This window comes from Hippopotamus amphibius, chromosome 4 (assembly GCF_030028045.1).
Source record: "Hippopotamus amphibius kiboko isolate mHipAmp2 chromosome 4, mHipAmp2.hap2, whole genome shotgun sequence".
Classification (NCBI taxonomy): domain Eukaryota; kingdom Metazoa; phylum Chordata; class Mammalia; order Artiodactyla; family Hippopotamidae; genus Hippopotamus; species Hippopotamus amphibius.
This window is the reverse complement of record NC_080189.1, coordinates 6,097,201-6,114,262: the sequence shown is the minus strand read 5'-3', so window position 1 is coordinate 6,114,262 and position 17,062 is coordinate 6,097,201. Positions and strand designations below refer to the sequence as shown.

The 17,062-nt window shown below is 60.9% G+C and overlaps 1 protein-coding gene across 3 annotated transcripts; it reads left to right on the top strand.

The window, feature by feature from the left end:
- The first annotated feature begins 311 nt into the window (after positions 1-311).
- On the top strand, positions 312-16,735 carry ABCB8 (ATP binding cassette subfamily B member 8). Of its 3 annotated transcripts, XM_057730449.1 has the most exons (16): positions 313-1,114; positions 4,051-4,363; positions 4,719-4,874; positions 4,951-5,045; positions 5,187-5,292; positions 6,198-6,359; positions 6,460-6,545; positions 6,668-6,765; positions 7,191-7,296; positions 10,468-10,501; positions 10,721-10,857; positions 11,044-11,138; positions 11,285-11,418; positions 12,132-12,279; positions 13,607-13,857; positions 14,559-16,735. In XM_057730449.1, exons 1-16 carry the CDS (start codon positions 1,020-1,022, stop codon positions 14,682-14,684), a joined length of 2,142 nt encoding a protein of 713 aa, XP_057586432.1. In that variant the 5' UTR covers positions 313-1,019; the 3' UTR covers positions 14,685-16,735. The 3 variants fall into 3 exon arrangements, with proteins under 3 accessions (XP_057586433.1, XP_057586432.1, XP_057586434.1); XM_057730450.1 differs by lacking the exon at positions 6,198-6,359 and having other exon boundaries at positions 312-1,114; XM_057730451.1 differs by lacking the exon at positions 313-1,114 and having other exon boundaries at positions 4,082-4,208.
- The last annotated feature ends 327 nt before the right edge of the window (positions 16,736-17,062 follow it).

The following is a 17,062-nucleotide window of genomic DNA, read 5'->3' as shown; positions in this document are numbered from 1 at the left end:
AACCTCACTCACCCAGATATTCCACCATACTTACTTTAGGACCCTCCCATACACCCTCCTCCCCTAGCCCAACCTCAAACTAATCCATTTCCTACCCAGTTTCACTCCAGATTCATCGATGGACAGCCTCCCTACCACCGGCCCCAATTCAAGTCAATTTATTATTAAGGATACTTTTCCTTGCCAGACTTGGAGGGGAAGGAGGAAATGGATTAATGAGACAGAGACACTACCCAAAAAGGACGTCACAGCCCAGTAGGGAGGCAGCTATAAAAACAAGTAATTACACAGAAGAAATAAATGAGAGCGACGCAGAGGTGTAAGAGCTGTGCGGTGGCAGCTTCAGGCAAGTCACCTGACTGCGGCAGGAAGGCAAACAGTGGGGGGAGATGGATCTGGCGTCGCGCCAGTGGTTCTAAACCATTGCATGGCGGGGAGCTTAGAATCAGAATCACCAGGGGAGTTTTCCCCCAAATATATGTGGCTGCCGTCCCCGGAGCCCTGACGTGCTCAGGAGAGCGGGGTGGGTGGCAAGGCACGTGCACGTTTTGAAAAATCTCCAAACGATTTTTGTCCCTTCGTCTCCCAGAACCAGCGCTATACACTCCCTGGAGACTCCAGAACTTCTAGAGTCCGCCGGGAGCACCCACAAGAGAACAGTCCCGAGGTCAGAAGCTGACGCTTCACTGTGGATACCCCGCGGCGGCGGGGACGCACTCTGCACACCGCCAAAACGTCACCCCAGAGCCGACCTGGGCAGAGGCCAGGACCCGATCGTGCTCGGCCCCGTCCAGAACTGGGGGCGGGCGATAGGCGGCTCTCTCCAATCACAGTTCCAGAAGGAGAAGGGCTGACAAGGTTTTCTCCAATCAAAGCTTGCAACGAAATTGATGCTTCTTTCCGCCAATCATCGCCGAGTCGCGAAGGGGTTGTCGGGATGGGGGCCGGAGCCAACATGGAGCCCTCAATGAGATCGGGGTGAAACCGTCATTGCCGGCTGCTCCTGTTCTCCCCGCATCATGTTGGTGCACTTATTTCGGGTCGGGATTCGGGGTGGCCCCGTCCCAGGCAGGCCGCTACTGCCCCTCCGTTTCCGGACATTCTCGGCCGTCAGGTAAAAAGGGACAAACCTACTGGGAGCGCGGGCCAGTAACCTGCCGGCAGGGCGTGGGGCCCGCCGGGAGATGGAGTCCGGGCTCGCGCAAGGCCCGCTGGGAGTTGTAGGCCAGCCCGGCCTGGGGTTGAACGTCGCTCCCCCGGGGCTTGGCCTCCATTATTTATAGCGACTACCCAGGTGCCCGCTGGAGGCTCGGCGCGTCTGTATCCGCGTGTGGGCTGGACGCAGGGGGCGCTCTGGGTCGATGACCACGTCGGGTCTCTTCTCCCCACCAGGGGGCGTCGTCCTGCGCAGGTGTCGGGCCGCCGTTTCCCGCCCCGTCCTCGTTCTTGGAATTGGGTTGGCGATGTGGACAAAAGTTGTTAGTGTCCAGAGACAGTATTGCTCTTGTTCCAAAGATTTAATGGGAACTGAACGGAAATGGTTCCTAGATCTGGGTACTTTCAGCAGAGATAAAGAGTCAACTTAGTAACGCTTATGTACGTGTTCTTGTATGTTCCTCCTACACGCGTTGGTCCCAAGATAGAAAGACACAGGTGGGGAACCAACAAGGACCCTGAAACTGCCACGCCGTTGTAAATGCTTTATGAGAAGCGACTGACTCCTTTCTAATCCTGGAGGGAAGAACCCGAGGGCCAGGCAGGCGGCAGGTTCGCAGGGTGGGTGGATGTGGACTTGTCCTTTGGAAAGCCCATCCGACTGATGGAGAGCAAAGTGGGTGGAGCTGCAGCCAGAAGTACCGCTGCTGGGAAGTAATCCGCCAGTTCTTGGCAGTGACCAAGCGCTGCTTAGACCTTAGTTTGGAGAAGATGAGAAAACCTGGAAAGTGGCCATGGTAAATTATTAAAAGGCTTGAAAACAGCCCTTAGGGAAAGAGTAAGGGTGTCGATGTTTTTTAAACTGAGTGAAACTCCAGGAAAGACATCAAATAATCTAGTATTTGTGTGTTCATAGTGCAGTTTTTCAAATGTGCAGGTCACAACAGGACAGATCATAAAGTGAATTTCGTGAGTCCGGAGCATTTTAAAGTGGATATAATGGAACGCGAGTTAGAAACAAAGGCGGGAATTCCCTGGTGGTCCAGTGGTTAGCACTTCGCACTTTCACTGTTGGAGCCTGGGTTTGATCGCTGTTGGAGGAACTAGGATCCCGGAAGCTGTGTGGCCAAAAAAAAGAAAATTTTGTTTTATGAAGAATTTCAATTTTCTGTGACATACGTATGTTCATTGTGCTGGATCACAAGGTAAAATGTATTTCTTACTGTTGTCCACAGTAAGTCTAAAACTTTGCAAACACTGCAGCAGCGAGTCAGGGCAGATTGTTCTGCGCTTCTAACGAGGGCATGCACTCAGCAAACATAACCATGTGCTGAACTCTGTTATGTACCAGAGCTCTGCTGCGTGCTGGGAATACAGTGGTAAATAAGACAGGGCTGCCCGCCATCAAGGAATATATAGTGTAATGGGGATGGGGGGCATTTACACAGGGCAGAAGGACAGTGAGCTTCTCCGTTTATACTGTGGATAGATATAAAGTACACAGTGGAAGACAGGCAGGTGGATGGGGTCGAGGGAGGTGTAATATAGAGGCAACAAGAAGCCCAGGCCTCACTGAAACAAGAGAAGGAAGAGATGGAGTGTGCAGTTAGGAGGGTCTGGAAATATGAAAGACCATCGTAGTAAAGGAAGAACCTCTCATCTATTTGTTTTTTAAAAGCCTCTCCGCATCAGTAATCTTGTGTGGATCTTTGATCGTCCTACCACATACTCTTATGCTTCTAACAGGCCTCCCTGTAGCCACTGCTGCCCGTCTCCAGCTCACTGTCCTGGGCTGTGATCTTTAAAATGCAATTTTCATTATGGTCTTTGTTGCCCTCTCAAGTCCAGGTGATTTAAAAAGACAGTAATGACTCCCCCACCCCCTGCCCTCAGCAAGCTTTGTCATTATCTCTTTGTGTGTTACACACACATGCACATGCGCGCACACACACACACACACACACAGAAGAGCTTAACCACCACAAGGATAGTTACTTGGTCTGTCCTGTTTGCCTCCTGTTCCCTGTTCCCCCGGAGCAGAGCACTGGTGCATGGAAGGCTTGTGGCCTTACCTTGCCATCCACAGATACCAAAACTGCAGAAAGGGGTGCTCTTGGCCTATCAGAGATGACAAGACCCGTTATTTGGATTTTATTTCTTTTTCTTCCTTCAGCTGACAGAGGGGGAGTCTGTCGCCCTTTCCTTCCGTGCTTTGTCACATAAGCGCTCGAGGCCTGGAAGGAGACAGGGCGACGGGGTGTGATAAGCTTCCGGCCAGAGACTTGGGTTCAGTGCTGGCCTTGCCACACCTACCCTCGGGCTCATCACACACGGCAGAGTAGGATGAGCCTGGAGTCTGGGGTCAGACAGCAGGGCTCCTCTCTTGTCCCACTTCTGCTGCTTGGGGACAAATGGTTTCAGCTCTCAGCCCCGCGTGATTTTTTTCGTCTATCGAGTGAGAATAGCAGCATCTCCCTCCCAGGGATGTGAGGATCAGACACAGTGGACTGGTGACTCAGTGAGGCGGGGAACGCTGTCCCTCTCTGAGCTGCATTCACTGCGAACTTCCGCGTTCTGGGCCATAAAAGGAGTACCCGTCCGCCTCTGGCATCCTGTGGTTCTGAAAGGTCAGGGGTTGGAGATGGTCACTGGCTAGGGCCCGCTGTCTGAGAGAGGTTCTGGGGAGAACACCTTTACAACTCCATTACTTTCCACTGTGTCCGTGTTCGTCTCAGAAACCGAGGTTGCTTAAGAGCCGCTCTGAAAAGAGCCGGGTGGGCCATCAGGAGAGGAGCTGCTGCTTTCCAGAGGACAGAGCTGGGAGTTTGGCCCTTTTGTTGTTCAGCTGAGGGCCGGCCGGGCCCTCCAGACGTCAGTGGCGTTCTCTCCCCACAGGTCCTCCGATGGCCGCCCCAGCTCCTGCCTCCTCGGGGCCGTGGCCCAGCTGCGGTCCCAGCTCCGGGCCCGCCTCCCTCGAGCACCCCCAGCTCCCAGCCGGAGCCCCTCTGCCTGGCGCTGGGTTGGGGGAGTCCTCCTGGGCCCCGCGGTTCTGAGTAAGTGCCCCCGCCTTGGCCTTGTGGCACTGTGTGAGGCAGAAGAGGCCCCTCGTGCCCGCTCCAGACCCCGTGTCGTGGAGCCCCGCTTTAACTGGAAGCTCTTCTGGCAGTTTCTGCGCCCCCACCTGCTGGTCCTGGGGGCAGCCGTCGTGGTGAGGTCTTCTCCCGCCCCCCCGCATACCAGGGACAGGGAAGGATCCAGCCAGGGGTTCGTGGAAGCCCCAGCCAGAGCTGCATAGGGCCAGATTCCTGCCTGGCCGAATCTCAGAGGAGACCTCGGGCGGCAGCAGGGCCGCTGGCTTGGGGCCGGGGGCCGAGGGTCACCAGGAGGACCTGCACAGGGCGGCTGGGTGGACGGGGTGCAGGGGTCCCCGGGGGCTGGCAGCTGGGCTTTAACTCTCCGAGAGACACAGGAGCCCCCAAAGCACGAACGGTGGTGGGAGAGGAAGGGCCAGGGATGGGGAAGGGTATGGTCCCCCTCTAAACATCTGTCCCCCACCCCGCCAGCTGGCACTGGGCGCGGCACTGGTGAATGTGCAGATCCCCCTGCTCCTGGGTCAGCTGGTGGAGATCGTGGCCAAGTACACGAGGGACCACATGGGCAGCTTCCTGACTGAGTCCCGGAACCTCAGCACCCGCCTGCTTGTCCTCTACGGCCTCCAGGTACAGCCACAGGGAGGGCCTGGGGGCCCCCAGAGGAGCCGCCCGGGCACCCCTGAGAGCCTGGCCTCTCTCCCAGGGCCTGCTGACCTTCGGGTACCTGGTGCTGCTGTCCCGCATCGGCGAGCGCATGGCCGTGGACATGCGAAGGGCCCTCTTCAGCAACCTGCTCCGGTACTGCCAGCCGCGGGCCGCGGGGTGCAGCAGTGGCGGGGACCAAGGGGCCCGAGGGGTGAATGGCTGGGGGTGGGGCCTCATCCTGAGGTCACGTCTCCTTCCTTTCCCCCACCTGCTGCCCCCGTGTCCCACCGCCAGACAAGACATTGCTTTCTTCGATGCTAAAAAGACAGGGCAGCTGGTGAGCCGACTGACAACGGACGTGCAGGAGTTTAAATCATCCTTCAAACTCGTCATCTCCCAGGTCAGTGCCCCGGGTCCCCGCACCCTCGCGCACGCGCACACACGCTTCCTAGCGGATGCAGCAGGGCGACACTGCCGCCACCCCCACTGCCCCCACTCTTGGGCCCCACGCCCAGGCTCACACCAAAGCGAGAAGCCTGTTGTCTGAGGGCGTGGGTGAGGGAACGGGGACGTTCACGGCGGGGAGGTGCCACCGCAGCGTCCAAGGTCAGGACAGGCTGCTTCTCTTCCGTTCTGAAATCCTACCTCCCCGGAAAACCTTCCCAAGAACTCAGACGAGAGCTATTCCCAGCCCAGCTTGCCAAGAGCAGCAGCACCGCCTCGCCGCCAGCACGCCTGGCACCAGGCTGACGAGAGGGAGCGATGGCTTTCTGCTGTGTCTCTGATGTCCTCTCCTCATCTCCCCACATTGACACTGGCCCCTAGCCTAGCGGTCATTGACACTGGCCCCTAGCCTAGCGGTCCCTGAGCGGCATTGCCGGGCAGTTCTCTCTCTCTCTCTCTCTTTTTTTTGTTTGTGTGTGGCACCACATAGCTTATGGGATTTTAGTTCCCCGACCAGGGATTGAACCCGGCCCCACAGTGGAAGCACCGAGTCCTCACCCACTGGACCACCAGGGAATTCCCCAGGCGATTCTCTTTCTGTTCAATTTCTAGAGCAGAAGAGAATGTAAGTGGGATTTGTCCAGGGGAAGGATGCCTTGGTCCATGGGCATTCTCATCCCGCCCCTTCGTGCCTGCTGGCCAGGGAGGGGTTACTCTCTGTGACCGGTGGACTGTCGCCTGGCCTCCCAGGGGTCAGACCTGTGGCCTTGCCCGTGGAGAGCTAGCTGTAGCCAGTCGACTCTTGGTACGTCCCCTGCGTCATGGTGCTGATGCCAAACAGCCTTCCTGTCCACTGCCCAGGGGCTGCGAAGCTGCACGCAGGTGGCTGGCTGCCTGGTGTCCCTGTCCATGCTCTCCACACGCCTCACGCTGCTGCTGATGGTGGCCACGCCTGCCCTGATGGGGGCTGGCACCCTCATGGGCTCCGCGCTCAGGAAATTGTCTCGCCAGTGTCAGGAGCAGGTACCGGAATTCCTGCCTGTCCTCCCCCTCTCTGCCCTGTACTCCTCTGTCCCTCCTCCCTGGCTCCATCCTGGCTCCCTGACTCCTGGACACCTCGCAGGTCGCCAGGGCAACGGGTGTGGCTGATGAGGCCCTGGGCAACGTTCGGACCGTGCGAGCCTTCGCCGCGGAGCAGCGGGAAGAAGAGTGAGTCCCGGGCAGGGGCAGAGCACAAAGCAGTTTGGGGGGGGCTCCCCACATGCAGCTCCACCTGCCTTGTGTCCCGCCTTGCCTGCTTCCTGAGGGCTGGACTCGGCCTCTGTCCCCAGACGCTACAGAGCGGAGCTGGAAGGGTCCCGCTCTAAGGCAGAGGAGCTGGGCAGAGGCATCGCCTTGTTCCAAGGGCTCTCCAACATCGCCTTCAACTGTGAGTGAGCCTGGGGGGACCCAGGGTGTGGCTGGGGTGAACTCGGAGGAGGGAAGGCCGGGTGTCAGCAGGGCAGGCGGGGGGCAGCTCTCCACCTGCTCGACGTCCTTCAGACGTCTCTCGAGTGCCGTGAGCCGGTCTACAGAGCCTGCTGACGCGGGTGGGCAGTGGGCGGTGGGCAGGGAGGCCCCGTGTCACGGCCGAGCCGTGTGCAGCGTGCTGCCGGGCCACCCTGGCAGGAGCCGTGGAGGTGCCTCCCACCCACTCGTTTCCAAACGAGGAGACGAAGGCAGAGACCGCTGGCGTGACTTGCCCACACTGCAGTCAGGTGGGGGCGTAGGAGGGACTGGCCCGGGGGACCAGCACCTGGGCCAGGCTCTGCCCTCTGCCGCTTCCCCCCGACCCCCTGTCCTTGCCCCACGCAGGCATGGTCTTGGGCACCCTGTTTATCGGGGGCTCCCTCGTGGCTGGGCAGCAGCTGACGGGGGGAGACCTCATGTCCTTCCTGGTGGCCTCCCAGACCGTGCAGAGGTGAGTGCGGGGCCGTTCCCGTTCCTCAGGGGCCCAGCTGGGCCAGGGGCAGGCGCGCCTGTGTGCTGCGAGGACGGCAGCGAAGCTCAGGGCTGGCGAGGCGGAGCCCCTGCCTTCCTCCAGAGCCCCTGCGGCCTGACTCCCTGACGGTACGCTCAGAAATGCAGTTGCCACCCTCAGCTTCCAGACCGTTCAAAAGTGTCTTCGATAAGCCTTTTTCTTTCCTTTTTTCTTTTTTTTTCCTTTTTGGCTGCGCCACGCAGCATGCGGGATCTTAATTCCCTGACCAGGGATCAAACCTGTGCCCCCTGCAGGGGAAGCACGGACTCTTAACCACTGGACCCCCAGGGACATCCCTGAGTACTCCTTGAGTAGCGCTATACACGCTCACGTCATCGTGCAGTCATCAGCACCATCCACCTTCAGGTCGTCTACATTTTACAGAACTTGAACGCTGTATATGTGAATGCTATAGAAGCCCCCCAGTGCCCCCCTCCCCCAGCCCCGGGCAACCCCCGTTCTGCTTTCTGTCTCTGTGAGTCTGTCTGCTGTAGGTCCTCATCCAGGTGGGATGATACGCTGTCTGTCCCCTTGTGACGGGCGTATCTCACTGAGCATGGCCTCTCCCGGGCCCATCCATGTCGGAGCAGGTGTCAGAATTGCCTTCCTTTTTGAGGCTGAGTGAGACTCCATGTAGGGATAGGCCATCTTTGACATGCTCTGTAAGAGCTGACTTCCCACCCCCCGGCCTGACCTTTTGCCGGCCCACCGTGTCCATGGCTCCGCCGGCCCCGTCTGCCCACCCGCTCAGCCACAGGAGCGCCCAGAGCAGGCCTCTTCCCCTCTCCTCTCCCTTCCAGGCCACGTTCCTAGCAGCTCCTTCCACTGTTTCCCTCCCATATGCCACATACACCAAAACACGTCAGACATAAATATACGTTATGTAAATAATTAGAGTAAACGCGACATAGTAAGTAATTAAGGGGGAAGACCTGTGTTACCACCAACCACGTCCAGAAAGCAGAGCAGGAGCCCAGACGCCCCTCGGGGTCCTTCCCCGTCACTCCCGATGCCGACGGTCCTCGCGGCCTGGCTGTGCTCTGTGTCCTGCCACCTGTGTGGGGGTCGGCCATTTCTTCCAGAATCCCTCTCTGTCGGCCTTATTGTTACTGCCCCCGGCAGGATGGTGCTAACCCGGAGGCAGGCAAATAGGAAAGACTCCTTTTCCCGGCCCCAAACCCAGCATTCCGCGGAGACCAGGTTCCACCCGTTTCTGTTCCGTGCTTCCTCATCTGGCCCATTCAGACCCTCTCTGGTCCTGGGCAGCCTCACCCCTCCTTCCCGGGGGCCCAGGAACTGGTACCTGGCGGCCTTGGGACTAAGAGGGTCTGGCCGTTACAGAGGTGGAACTTGGGGTGCCCCCTGGCTGACCTGGGTGAACACCCCTGGCTCCCGTCACACTCACCCCGCCATGCTCCACAGGGAAGGGGCAGAAAGCCTCCCCCGGCAGAGGGCGGCCCAGGCCTGGCCCTGCTCCCTGAGACTCTCCGTACCCTGGGCCCCTCCCCTTTATGGCCTGGGTCCAGGTCCTTTCCCTTCCTCCCGCTGCACTGCCTAGCCAGGTAGCAGAGTTGTATTACAGACTTTAAGAAAGCCTCCACAGGCTGCTAGGTGGGGCCGCTCCCACAACCACAGCCTTAGCAGCAGACTTTTGGGGGCCTCTCACCACATGGAGAGTCTTCACTGCCCACCTTGGAGGAACCAGGTCTCTCTCTCTCTCTTTTTTTTTTTTTTTTTGGCTATGCCGTGTGACATGTGGGATCTTTTTCCCCAGGCCCCCTGCAGTGGGAGTGCAGAGGGAAGTCCCATGGGTCTCCTTTTATTAAAGAAGCTGGTGTTTCCTCCTGGGGTCTAGCAGGAGGCAGTGGGGGGAGGGGAGGGAGGCAGCCCTGCTCCAACTTCAAGCAGCCTCAACCTTTGGACCCCAACCTAGGTGTTCTTATTGGGGGCACTGCGGCCCTGGAAGAGACGGGCAGGTGCCCAGACAGTCCACGGTCACGGCCAGGACGCCTTGTCAGCCTCCGGGTCTGGGCCTCCCTGGGAATGGGCCACCCCACCCCACCTCCACCCCCGCGGGGCCTCCAGGGAGAGCGAGGTCTGCCTCCTGGGTCATCTCTGAGAGCAAGGTCACGGGCGTCTGGTTTTCCGTTGCTGCCCGGCACCTCCACCGGGCCCTGATGGCTTCCAGGTCTCCGGGGGAGAGCATTCTCCTCGCTTATCAACAGATAACTCACTGTGCTGCCTCTTCTTTCTCGGTGTGCCCGCCCCCCCGCTCCCTCTGGCAAGTGCTCTGAGCCCTTTCCTTGTGGGTGCCTTCCCCACCCCCACCCCGGTGCTGGGAGAAGTGAGATCCTGGGGAGTCAGTCTTTCCTCTTCTTCAAGAAGAACCCACATACACAATCGCAGATGCACAGTCACGGGCTGGCCTGGCCAGCGGGGGGCTGGTGACTAAGGAGCAGTGACTCACCTTCCTCCCAGCAGCCCGCAGCCCCGCACGACAGAGGAGGCGACCCACCGTCTGGACAGATACACACGTGCCCCGCTGCTCTCACAGGGCGGAGCCCATGATGACAGGTCTTCAGGGAATTTTCGGGGTCCCCCCACCGCTCCCCCTGTGGTCCAGTGTCGTGTCTTCCTTCTTTCTCTGGAAGCAGTAACATCCTTTTTTCCACCTTCCTTGGACCTTGCGTCCCCCAGGAGTGGACAGCGCTAGATCTGACCCCCTTGGTGGGCCTCACGGCCCCGCCCTGCAGAGCGTGGGCAGCGTGGAGTCCAGCCCCAGTGCAGCCTGCACCTGCCTTCGGGTTCCTCCCTGGAGCCCAGCCCTCAGGGAGCTGACGACTGTCAGCCTCATCCGGGCCAGGCCGGGAGAGAACGTGGTTCTGAAAGGAGAGGGACGTGCCAGGGCATCCCCCAGCGCAGCCGGATCCCAGGGTCCCTGGGGCCAGGTTTCAGGAACAATCGCCGCGTTTGGCTTCCGGCCGCCTGTTTCCTTGCCTAACCCAACCATGCCCCATGCGGCTGGGACCCAGACCTGCCCCTCTGGCTCTGGCCTCCCTTCTCTCAGGCTCTCCTTGTCACCCTCTTTCAACCCTCCTCTTTTACTCACAGGTCCATGGCCAACCTCTCTGTCCTGTTTGGTCAGGTGAGTGGAAGAGTTGGGTGGGTCCAGGGGTGGGGACATGGGATCTGGGCTGGGGTCCCGTCAGCCACGTACGTCACTTGTGGGCTGTGGGAATTGGATGTTGGGTGACGGGGACACCACGAGCCCCTCCCCCGCCTGCCGGGTGGGAGGCCAGGAGATGCTGCCCATTCCCTTGGACCCCACGCCTCCCTCACTGCAGACTTTAACCCCCATCCCCAGGTGGTGCGGGGGCTCAGCGCGGGTGCCCGGGTCTTCGAGTACATGACCCTGAGCCCAGGCATCCCTCTGTCTGGGGGCTGCTGCATCCCCAGGGGGCACCTGCACGGCTGCATCACCTTTCACAACGTCTGCTTCAGGTCAGGGTCAGCCGTGGGCACAGGAGAAGTTCTCTGCGGGCTGAGGGTGCGAGAGGGAGCCTGTCTGGGGGCCTGTGGGTCGATGTCTCCCTCTGAGTAAACCCCCCTCATGGGGGCAGGGAGGTTTCAGGAGGGACCAGGGGGCCGGGAACCTGGTCTGACGGAGGGTCTCCTGGCTCCTCCCAGTTATCCCTGCCGCCCAGGCTTCCAGGTGCTTAGAGACTTCACCCTCACGCTGCCCCCAGGCAAGATCGTGGCCCTGGTGGGCCAGTCCGGGGGAGGTAAGAGGAGCCCGCCTCCGTCCCACGTGTGACTCCTCCCTACGGGAGCCACTCAGCCTGGAGGGAGGGGCCCTCCCCTGCCACGGGGGGCGTCCCTCTCTCTAGGAACACGTTCCAGAAACCCGTGCCCCTTCCCTATCCCCCAGGAAAGACCACCGTGGCTTCCCTGCTTGAGCGCTTCTACGACCCCACGGCGGGCGTGGTGACCCTGGATGGGCGGGACCTGCGCACCCTCGACCCCTCCTGGCTCCGGGGTCAGGTCATTGGCTTCATCAGTCAGGTGCCTGCTTCTCTCAGCCCTCGCCGTGGGGCCTCTTCCCCTTCCCAGCCCCGTCATCCACTGCCCTCCTGGGGGCGCTGGGGGGCGGGTCGGCTCTTCACGCGTCCCTAGCGTTCACTAGGGCCCCAGCCGCTGCAGCTCTGACCTTGGAACTCTGTTCCTGGATTTAAAAGGTCCAAGCAGGTGCGAATGGGGTGGCCGTTTTAGGATCCCTGGGTTCTGACAAGCCAGGGGTGTCCGGAAGGTCTGGACGCCCACGTGGTGTTGCCAGGCACTGCTGGTCACCCACCCACCCACTAAGCAAGGCCCCACAGCCCCGCTCTGGTTCTCAGCCCCACCGATTTCCCAGCGAGGGTCCACCTGCCTCCCCCCAAGTGTGGATAAAGGGCCCCCTTTTGGCAGGAGAAAGCCACATTGTAAAACCCCTCCCTGCCCATCTCTCCCTGGGGGCAGAACGCGGACCCTGCCGGGCCAGCTGGCCTTGCTCTCCCAGCTGCCTTCCTGTTCCCCTTCCCGAGGGGCTCTGTGTCCTGCAGGAGCTCGGCCTCTCCCCTCTTTGATGAACCTCTCTGACTTTGACCTGTAACTTTGAACTGCTCCTACCCACGCTCCAAGGGATCCTATTCTGGCCAAAACAGCCTCTCCTGATGCGCCCCTCAGGGGTTCGGGGCAAAGTAGAATGTTTCCTGTGGACCCCCTCCTCCCACCCCCAGGAGCCAGTCCTGTTTGGAACAACGATCATGGAGAACATCCGTTTCGGGAAGCTGGATGCCTCCGACGAGGAGGTTTACGCAGCTGCCCGGGAAGCCAACGCACATGAGTTCATCACCAGCTTCCCCGAGGGCTACAACACCATTGTGGGTGAGTTCAGGGACAGTGTCCTGCTCGGGTCTGCGGGACCCACGTGCGAGGCTGGGATCTGGGGACCAGGAACAGAGTCACGGTGTCGGGGGGAACAGAGGCGGCTCTGTGGGGACAGGGGAGACCGGGTGCAAGCAGGCTGCAGGGGCAGGAACGTGACAGGGAGGGTAGGGGCACACGTGATCTGTGACGTGGGGACTCCTGAGAGCTCACCAGGTCTGCTCGCGAGAACGGCCAGCCGCAAGGGGGTGTCTCCTCCTTGTAATTGTTTACTCTTCTGACTCCTTATCCTTTAACGAAAGGTGTCTCTCCCCTCGCTGTCCATACGGATGGATTTTGTTGAGCAAGTCTGTCTTCTGACTTTCCCAGAAGAGGGCTGTGGTGCTATGGGGACGCTCAGATACTGTAGCATCACACTAGAGTCTTCACAGTGCAGCTTGCAGCTTTGTGTGTTCATCTCAGAGGTCTCTTCTTCAACCTTTGGGCCCGTGTTTATCTCCCAGAGTCTCTGGGCTCTGTTGCAGAATGTTCCAGCATATCTCACGGGGCAGGCATATCCAAAGCTCTCACCTCTTCTTGAGACGTAGGCCTCCGCCTGGCTGAGCTTAGCCTTCCGAGTGGTGCCCCCAGCGGGTGTAGCCATCCTTCAAGTTCTGTGTTACCCGCTGCTCGGGTTCCCGTGGACCCCACCCCGACTGCAGGAGCCGGGCCCACACCTCTCTTGCATCTCTGACCCCAGCGCTCTCCCGGGCTCGTCTGGGGCTGCAGTCTGCCCTCCCTGCTCTGTGACCGCTGTCACCTGGAGGCTCTTTTTGGCTCCCAGGCTGCCACCTCTGCTGCTCTCTGGGCATTTTGGACCCCACATGTGGTCTTCCCAGAATGCCCAGGTGAAGCTGGATGCCTCCGACCTCGAATCCCCCTGTCCCGCCACCCCCCACCCCAGGAGTCACATCTGGATCCCAGATGTCCCCACAGCAGCAGGGACCCAGGAGGCCAGGAGAAGTGGCTGGCGCTGCAGGGCCAGGGCAGGGGTGGGGCCCGGGCCCGGCGTGGCTCTGAGCCGCCGCCCTGGTGCGGGGGTGGAGCTCAGTGGCCCGCTGTGTGTCATCCTGTGAGGGCACACGCACCTGCCATGGGGGTGTGGAGCGGGGTGCTGGCAGGCATCACCCCTGCCCTCGGAGAGGCAGGACAAAAGCGCACGGGGCCAGGGGAGGGCCCTGAGGGGCCGGGTGGGAAGGGCCAGGCGCCCGGCGCCCCTCTGCGGGGCCGCCCCCCGGTGCAGAGCTAAGCATCGCTTCAGGCCCCGCCCTGTCCCCTTCCTCCCCAGGCGAGCGGGGCGCCACGCTGTCTGGTGGCCAGAAGCAGCGCCTGGCCATCGCCCGAGCCCTCATCAAGCAGCCCGCGGTGCTGATCCTGGACGAGGCGACCAGCGCACTGGACTCGGAGTCGGAGAGGGTGGTGCAGGAGGCCCTGGACCGCGCCAGCGCCGGCCGCACCGTGCTGGTCATCGCCCACCGGCTCAGCACCGTGCGTGGGGCCCACCAGATCGTTGTCATGGCCCACGGCCGAGTCTGCGAGGTCAGCTGGGGCCAGGGGAGCGGGTCGGTGGGCTGGGACGGCGTCAGCCATGGACAGACACGGTGGAACGGGTGGCTCAGCTGAGCTGTGTGAGGGTCTGGCCTGGCCCTGGGGGCTTTGGGTCATAGTCTGGAAGCAGCACCCATGTGGCTTCAGGAGTTCCTGCCCTTAGATAAGCCCTGGCCTCTTGGGGCCCCAGTTTCTTCCTCTGTCCCCTTGGCAGGGGGCGGAGCTGCAGCGTGGCTCCCAGGATCAAAGGGGAAAGTTCTCAGAGAAGCATACGGTGCCGGGGGAGGGGCCCAGGGGCTGAGGCACAGAAGAGGTAGCACCAGGGACCGCACCGGGGACCCTGATCAGGGCCCAGGCGGGAGCAGCACCCCAGAGGCTGGGTCTGCAGCAGGGCTCGGAGGCTACCTGGGGCCCGGCTCACAGCCCCCCAGCCGCTCACCCTGGGCGAGGGGCACTGGCCCCGTAAGGAACACGGGGGACCCAGATGCTTGTCCAGCATCCAGCTAAGCTAACAAATACAGCTGCGCCGGTGACAACCTCTAACCAGCTGTGCTTTGGTTCTATAGTGTCCTCAGGAGGGACACGGGCTTAGAGGAAGGCCAGCCCAGCAGCTGAGAAGCAGCCGGCCCTCTGAGGGCTCTGAACTCTGAGCTGGGTTGGGGTGACCATCTGCCCCTCCTTCCTCTCTCCAGGTGGGGACCCACGAGGAGCTCCTGAAGAAGGGTGGGCTCTACTCGGAGCTCATCCGGAGACAAGCCCTGGATGCCCCGCCGCCCGAGATGCCCAGGGGCCCCAGGAACCGGCACCCCAAGCCCTGAGAGGTCTGGTCGCGGCCAGGCATCTGTGCCCAGGGCGAGGGCTCAGCTCGGGGAGCTGCTGGGACCGAGCCCCCAGGAGCAGCAGCGTGCTGGGGTGGGGACTGCTGCCGTCACCCCCCTGCTCACAGTAAAACCCAGGCCAGGCGCTGGGCCGGGCGGAGGTGGGACCACTGCTCCTCCTGCCAGCAGGCTGCCCCCCTGCTGCCGGAGCTGAGAGCCCTTGGGCTGCACTGGGGAGGAGGTGGGGTCCCCGGGCCCCTGCTCTGTCCCTTCGCTCTGCCCAGCCCTCCCCAGCCCCTCTCCCGGCCCTGCCCAGTCTCCCTTCTGCCTGACAGGCTAAAGAGTCCAGGCTGCAGCTGCAGGGAACCTTCACAGGTCGGCATCGAGGTGGGAGTGGGGACTCACACCCGTGCCAGGCCTCACTCACTCTCCTCCGCTGACTCCCGACACGCCTCTTAGGGCCCTGGGAGAAGGCGCCCACCCCCTGAGCCAATCCTTCAAACCCTCAGCCCCATCCTGGGAACAACTTCCCTTCCCTCCCCTGCTCCATTACACTGTCCTTTCTCTAGGTTTTGCCCTCCCTGCATCTAAGTGGCACAGGTGCCTAACAGGCCCCTTGGCCCTTGTGGAGGGGAGGAGGGGCGGGCAGCCGTGGTCTGTTGCACAAGAGGTTTCCAGGAGCCAGGCTGTCTCACCACTGCCCCAGCCCCGTGCGCCTCATGTCTGTCACCTGGTGAGCTTGTGGACCACCCCTTCTATGTGAGGATGCCTACCTCTGAAAGGGACAGAAGAGGGGACACACCCCAAACTCCAGCCATGGGGAACAGTCGTTGCCAACAGTCACCAAACCACTAAGGAGCAGTTGACGCTAAGCTCCTCGGGCTGACAAAATACAAAATCAGTCCAAGGAGCCGTCCCTGGCAGACCAGCCTCCCTGGAGTGGTCAGAGAGGCTCCCTGGAGCAGGTGGGACCAGAGCCTCACCTTGAAAGAGGACAGGCCAGCTGCGCAGGTGGCACGAGCCTGTGACCCCCAAGCTGTGAATGGGGTGGGGCTGGACTCTTGTCCACTTCTGGGGACCTAGGAGCAGCCAGGGTTTCCCCCCAGCCCTGGTCAGGTCCCAGAACCGGGCACCCCTCCTGCCTTGGTTCTGCTCATGTCACTTCCCACCAGGAAACCTTTCCCCTTCACAGCCACATCCAAGCATGAGGAAGAGAGGTTGCCTCTGCTGGGCCTTCAAGGCCAGCCAGACCTTTTGGATTTATCCTGTGGCATAGAAGGGCGATGCCATGTTTTGGGGGTGGCAGTGGGTACAGGGGCAGCTGCGGCTGGAGGCCAGCCTGGGGGAGGCTCAGTGGTTCAGGTGTGAGTGCAGGAGCCAGGGTGGGAGTCCCCACAGCCTCTTCTGGGTGTGGTTTAGGACCAGATGCTACTTTAGGGAAGTATCCCTAAATATCCCAGGACCAAAGCCACCCTGGTTTGATACCGATGAGAGGTCGTATCCCCGGGGCAGGCTCAGCCCGGGAAGCGCAGCACGGGCTGGCTCTGGGTTGCTTTGCCACTAAATGCCCCCCTAGCAAGGGCGGCCAAGGGCAGGCCTCAACTCCCTGGCCAAGCCCACACTGGCCTGCCGGGCCCCTCCCAGCAGAGGCCGGCTCCTGCTCTACTAGCACCAGCCGCGGCCTCTAGCCGCCCGGGCGTCTCCTGACACCAGATCCTAGGTCTCTCCTTACCTCTGCAGGGCGGCCTCTCCACGTCCTGCCCCCCGCCCCCAACCCCTCTTTAGGGAAGTAGTGTGATCCATGGCGAGCCCCGAGCTGGAAGGCCCTGCGGTCAGCCGCATACTTGCTATGTAGCCTTAACCTCGACCTTGGCTCCCGCAGCTCTTCCACACGGATCGTAAACCCAGCCATACTTAATTTTGAGAGCTCGTTTTAAGCGTTTCATTAGAATAATCTGTGGTAAAGTCCTTAAAACAATGCTGCAGACTCAGAGCTGGTTACATCTGTGCAATAAACCATGTCATTCACTCCTTCAAGATGTGTGTTCATTAAGCACCTCCTGTGTGCCGTCGTGCCTGCCGGGCGGGGTGGGGAGGGGATGAGGACATCCCTGCCCCCCTGAGACCCGCGGTCTTGTCAGGAGGCCAGGCGATCGCAGTGTGGCGTGATCGTGTTCAGGTGGTGAACCACGTTTCACTCACTGATCGGGGCCCACCAGTATGGACCCTCGCCTCAGATGCTTTGTGGAAGGACACAGAGTGGAAATCAATTGCAGTAAATAAGTTAGTGGAGATAAACCTGCTTTCTCTCAGGCCTGCAGTGCATCTCCCAGCTCCATGGGGGCAGGTGAGCATTAAACCAAACACAGGGTTCGTCG

Bases quoted from the DNA above. Each gene is read 5' to 3' on its own strand.
- ABCB8 (XM_057730449.1), top strand. From the start codon at position 1,020: ATGTTGGTGCACTTATTTCGGGTCGGGATTCGGGGTGGCCCCGTCCCA. The intron at 4,875-4,950 runs GTACAGCCACAG...CCTCTCTCCCAG, and splicing joins TTGTCCTCTACGGCCTCCAG to GGCCTGCTGACCTTCGGGTA. The intron at 10,502-10,720 runs GTGAGTGGAAGA...CCCCATCCCCAG, and splicing joins TCTCTGTCCTGTTTGGTCAG to GTGGTGCGGGGGCTCAGCGC.